We start from the raw sequence: 12532 nt of genomic DNA on the forward strand, positions 1-12532 counted from the left end.
GAGAGTGTGTGTGTGTGTGTGTGTGTGTGTGTGTGTGTGTGTGTGTGTGTGTGTGTGTGTGAGTATGTGTGTGTGAGTATGTGCAAATTTTAGCTGGAAGCGGTTTAAAATTAATTTGTGTATTACACAGCTTTTCACTTCACAAAACATGAATTGCTGGACTGGAGTCTTGTGGATTACTTGTGGATTATTGTGATATTTTTAATCAGCGTTTTGGACTCTCATTCTGACAGCACCCATTTATTGCAGAAGATCTGCTACATTTCTCCAAATCTGTCCCAATGTTGAAAGAAACAACATCTTGGATTACCTGCAGGATGAGTAATTTTTCATTTTCGCCTTTCCCAAAAGAATTGTTAGCTAACTATGGTCTCAAGTTTCATTGAACTCTTTTGGTAAGGCTGGAACTTGTGACCATAGTTGCTTTTGGGAAATTTACCCCAGAGCAATACAACATTTTCCAGTGTTGTTGGACTGTATCAGCTTTTGGAATGACACTCAGCCAATCAAATGTTTATAGAAATATATGTCTTCATATTGCCACAGTTCTCAGGGAAATCAATCTACAAATTGCTTACTTAAGCCCTATTCGGATGGGATTAGTTTTACAAGGGTAGATGGGGTAACATAATTTAACCACAGGACGTCTGCTATGTTAATGGCCAATTCGCACGGGATAAGAAATCTCAGTAAAACTAAGTGGGAGGAATAACTCGATTTGCGCACTACCATCACCTCCCTGTCATCATGTGCCACACTGAACGATTTATAAATTAAATGAATTAAATGATTGCATTCTGTTGGTAATTGTCATTTAACTAAAGCCAACAGGAGTTTTGTGCCTCTAACAAGCACTTTCAACCTTCTTTTTCATCTGAATGCTATGTGTCATCATATGTGGAAACACTTTAGGTTTCTCACAGACCTGTTCCACCATTTAGAACGCAACTATATGCTTCTCCAAGAAAAACTGTGGAAAACTACTTTTAAACAGGAAATAATGGAATATTTACGCATATATCTACAGCTGCTCTATTTGCACAGGATTAGCATTACCTGAGGTAATTTTTCCAGACCTTTTTACAAAAGGTAAATGTCACTGTAATCTTTACTGACATTGTCTGTAATGATTACTGAGATGGTACATTCGGATGGGACTACAATCACTTAGAAACTTCGGTAATAATTACTTTGCCCCACCTCTCTTTGTGAAACTGATTCTGTCCGAATATGGCTTTATAGTTGTTTTTACATGTAGACACTTCACCTTTATATATGTTCTAATTAATATCACACAGCAAGGGTGTTGTTGTTCCGGATGCCACAAATTTGCTAATATTTAGTTATTTAGACTGTGTAATATTGCTTTTATACAAGTCACTCATAAAGACAGAAGACAGTTGTTTTGTTCTTTACTGAATCAGTGTTTTGAATTAATTGGTTGAATAATGACTCAGTGATTAATTCATAAAGGGAATCACTTGTTGCCACCTACTAGGGTTACAACGTAACCTGCACATCTTATAAGAGAAATCTCAAAAATAAAAATAAAATAAATAAATACATAATTACAACTTTTTATCTCACAATTCAGACTTTGTGAGATACAACATTGCAATTATTAATTAATTTATTTTCTGTGAGGGGCTACCATACAAACAAGCAGGGGTGTATTTCCCAAAAGCATCATTAGCTAACTATGGTCTCCAGTTCGACTGAACTCAATTGGTAATGACGAAATTTGCGACCATAGTTGCTTCTGGGAAACGCTGCCCCAGAGTGATAACAAATTTCCCAGTGTTGTTGGACTGTATCAGCTTTTGAAACAACACTCGGCCAATCAATTTCACAGACCAGAACTAGCTGCTGTATAATAGTGTTCATAGAACTGTGCTTCCTTAGGCAACAATTAATTTATTAGAACTTGCTCTCCTCATAGGCACAATGTTTTCATCATTAGAAGAGACATAATTTCATTTAAGACATGAGATGCATAGCCCTTTCATTATTTCATTGACGGTGTTCTTTAAGGCTTTTCACAGATTTACCCTCAGTTAAACCAGGACAACAGACTCCCTTCAGTATGAACTCAGCTCAGTCTAGTTATACAGATCCCCAAAGCCTAACCCGCTCGATTTCTGAAATATACATTTGCAATAGAAATAAAATATGATGTCTGTACTAAGAGACCTCAAAATAAGATCCTTAGAGGGGACCAGAGCTCTCAGCTTATCACTGTTAAACTATCATGAGTGTGATTGACAGATACTTAACTTCACTTAACCCAGCCCACTAATTACCCCTCTGCTCTGTTTAAGAGACATTCAAATGCACCTCAGTTTTACAAGAAGATTTAATTGAGTTTTAAAAGGTTGGTTTCTTCAAAAGGCATAAAACATTACACAAATCTATCTCAAAGACTTATGGGAACCATCTCAAAGCACCTTGAGGTACATATTGGAAGCATATGCAAATTGACCCAACTTACCACGAAGCATGTCAAATTTCTGATGTGTGCATTAAAGACGGTAAAACGGGCTGCACCTCTCTGTGTCGTTAATGTAAATCACACCATTAACCAGATGACTATGTAGGCCGCGGAGAGCTGATGGAATGGAGCGTAAATCACCAGATAAAGGTTCAATCAGTGACTAACGCTCCGTTTTTCTCTTTGGGTCTCACTTTTACGCTCTCTTTCCAAAGTGCCACTTGAAGGTAGTTAATGGAACCGCTGCCTCTAAAAGTTTATCCTTTCCATTCACCTCCGGTTGAGCTGCCTCATTACTGAAAAATGTTTCACTTGCCCTTTTCGATCTCTTAAATTCAATATAAAAAATAACAGCCTTGTACGAGATTGAACCATTTCCCTTCTCCCCTGCCTGGCACATGATCTTTAAGGAGAAAATTGGCAAAATTTACTTCTTTTTCACTCAAACATGGCTGTCTTTAAAGGGTTTCCAGACCTGAGCTTCCTTGAGATGCTACTAAATCCTGTCATCTAGTCTTACATTATATTTCCAAAGGACAATGTACAAAAAATGTAACAAAATCCGGAGTCCTTTTCTGTTGACCATGCAACAACCAATCAAAAATTATATGATATAAATTCAATATAATATTTTATATAATTATATTATATTATCCTAAAGTGTCATAACATTTGAGCATGTCACTATCCTTTTACTACAGTGCCATTTTAAAAGACTTTCCACACTATAGTACTATACTTGAAAAAAGTCTGCAACTCCACCAAAAATCACATGCGAGATAAAAGATTACTAAAGGCAACAAGGCAAACTTTTCAGTCACATGTTGACCTTTTTCAATGCCAAACACATTATACTGCAATATCCTGAAAATAATCAGTCAAACTACAAAATAAATTAAACATGCAACTACCTCCAGAAACAATGTATTCTTAGTACCTCTGTCTGAATGAACAGAATATATAATTTTCTATTTTCTTCTTGGCCATTATGTTTTGCAATATCTTGACTGCTGCAGAGCTCCATTATAGACACAGCTTAGGCTGGCTTAGACAAAATCATCCTCTACAAAATGTTGCAAAATGTTCATTTTGTTTGCTGCTTTCATGCTATTACTGAACCCAGAATAGACCCCTATTGTGCATGTGTGCACTCTGTTCCCATTAGAGAATAATACCACTGGAGCGGTTAATGAAGGATTTGATCAATTCAATCAGTTTATATTGTTCGGTACACAAAACCTGGAGCTTTATGGCTGAGCTTACCAATCACCGGACTAGCTCAAATATCATTTCAATCAAGACAGCTTTTTGAAAAAGTAATAGATGTATGTCTATCACCATCAAAAAATAATGTAAAATTTTTAGGCTGCATGCCTGACCAACTGAACAAGTGGGAAGTGAATTAAATTGATTAATGAATTAATCAATGTTGCCATCTGCTGGTCGTCTTGACGAATAGGTTTTTCTCAAACGTCTACAATAGTTCTCTCGTTTGCTAGATTGCAAAACTCTCCGTAAATTAATCAATATTTAGCGAATATGAACAAATATAATAGTTTGTTAATTACTTATTTCAAGAGATTGTGTGTATCTGAAAGAAAACCATAAGGTTATTATTAGTTTAACCTTTAAACCTATATTACCTCAAACTCACATGGCAACACAGTTTACAACTGTAATTTTAATGAGATTAAGGTTATTTTCTAGAAACTAGAACATATTAAAACCAGAGTAGGGGAGAGCGGGGCACAATGTAACACTTTTTGAATTTCTCAGTTTGTATACAGCCACATGGGGTTCAGAGTTTTTTTTTTGTTTTTTTTTTATCCACAGTAATTTTACACTTGTCTAGTACAAATACGTCGCTTTGTTTCATAATTACAGTGTATACATTTTTCTTTATTTACCCTCAAAAAATGGAAGTGAAATGTGACAACATGCCCCGTAGGTGGGGTACATTGTAACATCTGGGGAGCACGTTGTAACATGACCATATGACAGCTTAAAATGTTATCTGATCGAATGAAAAAATATACAAGACAAACTAAACTATTTTGTCAATAAAATAAAATTATTAACTTTTTCAACGTTTTTTTAAGAATTGAAAATAATCTGATTTTGGAGTTCGACAATGAACACATTGCAACCATGCTTGGGATGGCCCACAAAAATGAGCAAAAATGCTTTACATTTCTTGAAATAATAACTTCTGTGTCATAGAATAGCACATTGTAACGCAGTGTTACAACGTGCCCCATCTGCGCTACTGGAATTTAAAATTGGTCTTCTGCTAGTTAGCGTAGGATTAAAAAAAACAACAACTATCTAAACTGATACATAACAGATTGGAGATGAAAATACTAATAATAATAAAATAATCATTTAAATTAATACTAAAAACTGAGATGAAAAATGTACTTAAGCCAGAAATGTACTTTTACTATGGTAAAATAAATGTTCAGCGATATCTTCAAAAGATTTTTGAATTTTGGCGCACTTTTTCTCTATATAGTGTTGAAATGGTAACTAGTAAATACCATAATTGTTGTTATGCTAGCATGTGTGGAAATATTCAAACCACGTGTGTTACAACTAACCCCGCGTTACTTTGTGGCCCTCGCTCCCCGCCGTTACTGAGGTTCATATATATATATAGGTTCAGAAAGGTAAGTAGGCCTACGAGGCAATATACAGAGAAATCTTCTCCTTATGTGTAACACGTGTTGGCTATAATATGTTCATACACAGGCAAACTCAAGAATAACTTATGCAATTTTATATTATTTGAAATAATTAAAAGAGCAGTTTCATTAACTGGTCGAGGTTGATATGAGATTTAGGAGCTAATTAATAATAAATAATGCAATACATTTTAGAGAAAGTAATTAATAATCTACTTACCCTGTTGAAGATGTAATTAGTTAGTAATTAATTACTTTTTTAGAGTAACTTATTCAACACTGATCATTTAAAATGAATTCAAATGCTACAATAAATAAATAAGTGTACTTGACTGTACATATTAAGTGTTTTAATTTCAGATGAATAAAATTGGTATTACTATTTATTTATTTATTTATTTAAACCTGTGAATTTATGTTTTTGACTTGAAAATTGCTAAAAAAAAAAAAAATGAATATAAGATTAGTAAGGTAAAATTGCTTTTGCTTCTTTGGTCACCAAATTCACACAGCAGGTATTTCCAAAGTAACTGAAAGTGTGGATATACAAGTAAAAATAAAATCCAAAATGTGTTGTTAAAATTGCAGTAATACATGTACAAGGTATTTCGAAATTTACATTATCTGCAAAGGAAACTGACCTCCATTCAGGCTCAGTTTCTCTTTGTAACGCGTAGGCATGCTGACCAATCACAATGCGTTGTTTAAATCACATGTTGCCGGTTCACTGACGCAAAACCTCTGCGACTCCTACAGATCGTTCCTCCATGTGAATGTCGTCGCCGCTGTTATAAAAGCTGATTTGACAAGGTAAGAAAGCAATATTTGCTCTACCGGTGGTGACAGCGAAGTCCAGTTCAGTTTCGCTAAAACATGTTTATTGAACTGTATCAGTGTTTACTGGGCTGCCTAAAAATCTTGCTTATAATGATGAGTTTCGTAAGCTTATTGCGGCGCCTGCCTAAATCGGCAAGGTCAGAATAAACTTTAACCCATGACAGACAGCTAGGTAATTTAGACATTTGACAGATCTTTATATCGTGGTTAGATTCCGTATATTCGGAGAGTGTTGAAGCCCAGTACTCTTTTTTTTAATTTTTTGAAAGCAACAGTGCTAGTAAAATAATTTAATTTTTAAATGCAAAACATCACAGGAAGAATACAGGAAGTGCCCTTTTCAAAATGACCACCAGGCTGCTGTGCAGATGGGCGCGATTATTTCCTCGCTGCCCTCCGGCTGCCACAGCCTCAGCCCGACTACAGACCTCCACAGTCCACCAGACAGAGCCAGTGTGCCTGATGTCCCTGTCTTGGACCCGACCTTCTGCTAGGCACCTCTGTCAGGGCAATGAACTGGCTAGGATGGAGGAGACGGTTTTTCCATATGACCAAGCGCAACTAGTCCGACTTGTTGAAAAGGCATCCACCCCAGAGGAAGTGCTTCAGTTGTGGGCAGAACATGGCGGATCTGCCAGCGATGCTGCCAGGTGTCTAGTCCAGCTGAACCTGCGGGTCATGGAGAAGGGTGGCGAAGGAATCCTGCAGGATCCGCGCTGCGAGAGCATGCTGGAGACTGTACAATCTGAGGTAACCAATATTGAATTGAAAGTCCACTTGTCACTGATATCAAGACAGTAGAAGATTATCTTTGTTGTTGTTTTCTCACAGGTGTCCTCAGTGTGGAATGGATCTCTGGTGGGTCTTCTACGTGCTCTCACTATGTTGGGTCTCCCTTCTGATGCCCCTCTACTCCGCTCCATCCAGAATGAAGTGCTCTGGAGGATCCGGCGCCTCACATACCGTCACCTGGCCTACCTGGTGGACTGGGTAGCCTTTCAGCGAAAACGAGGGTGGGATACACATGCTTGACAAAGCTTGATTCTAATTAATAGAATTATTACCGCATGATAATTTAAAATGTAACATTTTAGGGATGACTAGTAGTCAGTGAAATTAGCTGATTATAGGGGTTGACTTTTTTCAGATTTTTGTATTAGCTGTACATTTTTAATATACATGCAGACAGGCTAATTAAAATGTTTTTTTGTGTGTGTTATGCTGTCTATATTCATTGCTCTGGTGGATATGAATCTGACTAATCATACAGAACTTCCTTAATACTGACTAGTCGTTCATATATCTGACCAACTAGCTGAATTATTTTTTTCATATCCCTGTCATATTTTTTTTTTGAATTTATTTGATTTCTATTAAATGATACAATTACTGTTTAAAGTTCGGGCTCTGTAAGATATTTTTTTGCAGAAATTTACACTTATGCAGTCAGGATGCATTAAATTGATAAAACGTGAGTGTAAAGAATTTTATATTGAAATATTTTTTTCCCAAATAAATGCTTTTCTTTTGAACTTTCTATTCTCTAAGAATCCTAAAAATAGGTATCATGGTTTCACAAAAGTATTGAGCAGCACAACATTTGTAATATTGATAATAATAGGAAATGTTTCTTGAACTCCAAATCAGTAATGATTTCTGAAGGATCATGTAACACTAAAGACTGGAGTAATGATGATGAAAATTCAGTTTTGCCATCACAGGAAAAAAATACATTTCAAAATATACGAAAACACAAAACAGTTATTTTAAAATGTAAAAAAAAAAAAATCTTATCGACCCCAAACTTTTGAGCATTTGTATGCGTCTGCTTTGTAAGGAACTGATATGAATGAGTACCTACATTGATCTTTTTTCTTAAAAGTTTAAGTTTTTGATGCTGTAGTTGGTCCAGTAAGTAGCTGGTCTGTTCTCATAATGTTGTTGTTTGTGTTGTGAAAGGTATGAAAATGAAGCGCTTACCACAGCCCTGCTGAAACAACTGGAGCTGCGCTGGACAGAGCTGTGTGACAGTCGTACTGTCAGCATTCTCATGGGCCGCGCTTCGCTTTTCACCCCCTCTCTCATGGACAAACTGGAGGACAAAGTGAGTGCACACACACAAACACCTTTAGCCAGCTAGTCAACCAAACATATTTGAACACACTTTTGAAATTGCGTTATGTTGCATTAGGCTTGTGTAACTTGACTGTCAAACACTAAACTGTATCTTATGCTTTCTAGGCTCTGGAGTTGGCAGAGAGCTTCAGTGCAGAGGATATCCGGAGAGTGGCATTTGCACTGGCCTCTCAAAACAGACGGGCCGTTCCTTTGTTACGTGCTCTCTCATACCACCTGAACCAGAAACCCTCTTTTGAACTGAAAACACCATTGCTGCTTGACATTGCATACGCTTATGGTCAGTGAGATTTTTTTTTTTCAGTTAACCTCATTAAACAGCTTTTTGTCTAGACTTGTATAAATAACTCTAAAAATGTAATTGTGTTCTCATTTTTCTCTAAATAAAAGGTAAGCTGAATTTTCATCAGACACAAGTGCTCCAGAGAATTGCGGCAGAGCTATTGCCTAGGTTATCAGAACTGAGTTCCCTCAACGTAACCCGCTGTGCCAAGTCTCTAGCCTTTCTCAAGTGGCTGCACTTGCCTCTATTTGAAGGTTTTGCTCAGGTTGGAACCATTTCTTATCAAATCCAAACCACCAAGTAAATTATACTTTCCTTGAAGGCAACCTTATATTTAGTTTGATTATTATTTTTCCCCTCTCTGTTGTTTTTCAGCACTATGTGAGTAATAGTAAAATCTACAGCACTCTGCAGGTGTGTAATCTCCTCATATCTTTCGCCAAACTCAACTTCCAACTTGGCAAAGGAGAGGAGTTTTACCAAAAGGTAACCAGTAAAGAGTGATATATAGATGTATATAGATATGCATGTATGTAATGTGTTTTTTTTGTGTGGCTATAGGTACACAAAGCTTTGGAAGGTTCCTTTCAGAATTTAGAGCCTTTCCTGAAAACAGACGTGGTCTGGTCGCTGTGCGTGCTGAACCAGGCCAATCCTGATTATATCTCCTCTGTTACAAAGTATGACTTCCAGAAGAAACTTGCAGGTGCGTAGGAATGAATGTGCTAAAAATATTCAAGAGGCTGTACTCTCCATTTTGGGACAGCTACTGAATTCACATTTCTTATGTTGCACAGTGATTAATATAAGTTGCTGTTCTCATCAGAAACACATGGTGGCAGTATAGCCTCATTTTCTTGTACAGCGGGTAAAATAAGTATTGAACACGTCACCATTTTTCTCAGTAAATATATTTCTAAAGGTGCCCTTGACATGAAATTTTCACTAGATGTCGGTAACAACCCAAGTAATCCATACAACAAAACAAATAAGTTTAGAAATCAAGTTCTGTTTAATAAAATGGAATGACACAGGGAAAAAGTATTGAACACATTTATTGAAATGCATTTATTACTTTGTACAAAAGCCTTTGTTGGTAATGACAGCTTCAAGATGCCTCCTGTATGGAGAAACTAGCCGGTGTGATTTTGGCCCATGCTTCCACACAAACAGTCTTCAAATTTTGAAGGTTCTGTGGGCCTCTTCTATGAACTCGGATCTGTAGTCCTTTCCATAGATTTTCTGTTGGATTCAAGTCAGGTGATTGACTGGGCCATTCTAGCAGCTTTATTTTCTTTCTCTGAAACCAATCGAGAGTTTCCTTGGCTGTGTTTGGGATCATTGTCTTGCTGAAATGTCCACCCTTGTTTCATCATCATCCTGGTAGATGACAGCAGATTTTTATCAAGAATGTCTCGGTACATTTTTCCATTCATCCTTTAATTATATGAATTTTGCCAGAGCCACACCATGATGTTTTTGGGGTGATGTGCAGTGCCATTTGACCTCCAAACATGGTGTGTATTATGGCATCCAAAGAGTTTCATTTTGGTCTCATCGGACAAGACTATATTTTCCCAGTATTTCACAGGCTTGTCTAAATGTTGTGCAGCAAACTTTAAACGAGATTCAACATGCTTTTTCTTCAGCAATAGAGCCTTGCGTGGTGAGCGTGAATACAGGCCACAGCGGTTGAGTGCATTACTTATTGTTTTCTTTGAAACAATTGTACCTGCTAATGCCAGGTCTTTCTGAAGATCTCCACAAGTGGTCACTGGCTCTTAGACAACTCTTCTGATAATTCGTTTCACTCCTCTGTCAGAAATCTTGCGAGGAGCACCTGGTCATAGCCGGTTTATGGTGAAATTGTGTTCTTTACACTTCCGGATTATGGCCCCAACAGTGCTCACTGGAACATTCAGAAGTATAGAAATCCTTCTGTAACCAATGCCATCAGTATGTTTTGCAACAATAAGGTTGTCGGTTGAGACTAAACCAGCTAATATTAATTTCCACTGACTAGGGGCAGGATTGCTTTCTAATTACTGATAGATTTCAGCTGGTGTCTTGGCTTTCCATGCTTTTTTGCACCTCCCTTTCTTCGTGTGTTCAATACTTTTTCCTGTGTCTTTCCACTTTATTACACAGAACTTAATTTCTGAACTTATTTGTTTTGTTTTCTTTGTATGTATGGATTAGTTGGGTTGTTACCGACATCTGGTGAAAATTTCATGTCAACAGCACCTTTAGAAATATATTTACTGAGAAAAATGGTGATGTGTTCAATACATATTTTACCCACTGTATCTGTCTTTTTTTCATGAAAGGAAGATCTAACATACACGGCCCTTCTATTTCAAATAATTCTGTTCCTTTGAACTTTCTAATCATCAAAGTATCCTTTAAAAAAGTATTGTGGTTGCCATAAAAATATTAAGCAGCACAACTGTTTTTAACATTTTTAAAAAATCATTATTTCTTGAGCACCAAATCAACATATTAGAAGGATTTCTGAAGGATCATGCGACACTGAAGACTGGAGTAATGGCTGCTGAAAATTCAGCTTTGCCATCACTGGAATAAATTAAATTTTATGATGCACAAAAATATAATTTGTGTAATATTTCACAATATTGCTGTTTTTACTATATTTACTATATTTCAATTATATTTTAATAAATGCAGATTTGGTGAGCGTAAGGAACTTCTTTAAAAAAAAATAATAATAAAAATTAAAGAACTTATCAACCCCAAACTTTTGAATGGTAGTCTATTTTAAAAAATGTTTCACCCCAAAATGAAAATATTTAATATGATGAATTATGATGAAATTAATTATTCACTCTGATGTCTATTTAAACTTGTATGCTGATATTTTTTTTTCATGGAACACAAACACAAATGTCAATCACCATTCACTTCTTTTCATACAAGGACAGTTCATACTAGTGAACAAGGCTGTCAACCTGTGTACTATAGTCAGTCTGCAGTGGTATGATATCATTAAAGTTTTCCTGTTCTATCCAACAGGTGGCATTGTGGATCGGACTGAGAGCTATCGACTGAAATTGCTGCATATCTCTGCCTTTGCTCTGTTGGAGCCTCTAGGAATCACTATTGAATCCCCCGCTGTGCTGCTGCTAGCTCCCCAGGGCAAAGTGGAGGTCAGCACCCCCCTGCAGAGCAGCCTACACACAGCCCTCCAGAGCCTGACCAACAGCCGGACACAGGCCCTCCGCTCTTCTGTCAAAACCATATACGGCTGGACAATAGGTGAGTAGCAACTGTGAACACCAGAGCGATGCGAGTTATGTACTTTTTTTCCAAGGTAACAGAGGTCATAGATCTGATTCATGAATCCTTAAATTGTAATCTAACAGAACATGTTAATCCTGTTAATTTGTGAATCTATTGCACAGACGGAGAACTTGTGGTAGATTCAGAAAATAAACCTATTGATTTGAAGAACTTGAAAGCCCCTCATTTACCTGGAGGCGGTGGACGTGATGCCTTACCTGCAGGGGCTCGACGGTGAGTGTTAAAGTGAAAGCCTTGTCCTAAACTCACATACAGAGATGATATTCTAAAATGTCAATTGTGTTTGTCCATTTGCAGAATAGCATTTGTGGCTTGGGAGTTTCCTAACTTTTGCCTCAGGAGCAAGGATCTTCTGGGCCGCTTTGCCATGCAGAAACGCCACCTACAGCTGGCTGGGTTTTTAGTGGTGGAGGTGAGACAGTGAAATACAAGAATAGGAGATGTAGGGCTGGGCGATATAGCTAAAAACATTAATCACGATATAATGTTTCATATCATTTGGTATCGGTAATTATTGAAAAATGGGTTTTGATTGGTTGTCCATGTTTTTACTCCTAATTGGCTGAAAAAATAATTGTGATTCCAGTGCTATCTTTCCTTTGTGTTATCGTTTTATCTGTAGTGTTCTCACTTCACGATTCTCACTGAATTAAGTTCTGTTTAACTTTATTATAAGTATGCACTGCAGTTTGTCATTTGCCGCTTTAACCGTTTAAGCTTTGATGTACATTCTGAATGGCTTTTAATGTTTTTATTGTTCATCGACTGTAAAAAAAAAAAAAAAAAAAA

The 12532-nt window shown here is 36.8% G+C and overlaps 1 protein-coding gene and 1 long non-coding RNA gene across 2 annotated transcripts in view; one reads left to right on the top strand and one right to left on the bottom strand.

Annotated features, from left to right (window-relative positions):
* The first annotated feature begins 5883 nt into the window (after positions 1 to 5883).
* The window catches only part of LOC107689888 (protein TBRG4-like), a 19208-nt gene continuing 12559 nt past the window's right edge, over positions 5884 to 12532 (top strand). The window contains exons 1-11 of the mRNA XM_016488066.1: positions 5884 to 5979; positions 6324 to 6756; positions 6838 to 7019; positions 7966 to 8110; positions 8248 to 8422; positions 8533 to 8690; positions 8801 to 8911; positions 8987 to 9131; positions 11456 to 11698; positions 11845 to 11956; positions 12041 to 12155. Of these exons, the coding sequence (XP_016343552.1) occupies positions 6352 to 6756; positions 6838 to 7019; positions 7966 to 8110; positions 8248 to 8422; positions 8533 to 8690; positions 8801 to 8911; positions 8987 to 9131; positions 11456 to 11698; positions 11845 to 11956; positions 12041 to 12155 (1791 nt within the window). The 5' untranslated portion in view covers positions 5884 to 5979; positions 6324 to 6351. The remainder of the gene's footprint in view (positions 5980 to 6323; positions 6757 to 6837; positions 7020 to 7965; positions 8111 to 8247; positions 8423 to 8532; positions 8691 to 8800; positions 8912 to 8986; positions 9132 to 11455; positions 11699 to 11844; positions 11957 to 12040; positions 12156 to 12532) is intronic.
* The window catches only part of LOC107689889 (uncharacterized), an 18722-nt gene continuing 13163 nt past the window's right edge, over positions 6974 to 12532 (bottom strand). The window contains exons 2-3 of the long non-coding RNA XR_001634376.1: positions 7987 to 8098; positions 6974 to 7050 (exon numbers count right to left, since the gene is read on the bottom strand). This is a non-coding gene — a long non-coding RNA (uncharacterized LOC107689889). The remainder of the gene's footprint in view (positions 7051 to 7986; positions 8099 to 12532) is intronic.

This window comes from Sinocyclocheilus anshuiensis, unplaced genomic scaffold, assembly GCF_001515605.1.
Source record: "Sinocyclocheilus anshuiensis isolate Anshui unplaced genomic scaffold, SAMN03320099.WGS_v1.1 scaffold1239, whole genome shotgun sequence".
Classification (NCBI taxonomy): Eukaryota; Metazoa; Chordata; class Actinopteri; order Cypriniformes; family Cyprinidae; genus Sinocyclocheilus; species Sinocyclocheilus anshuiensis.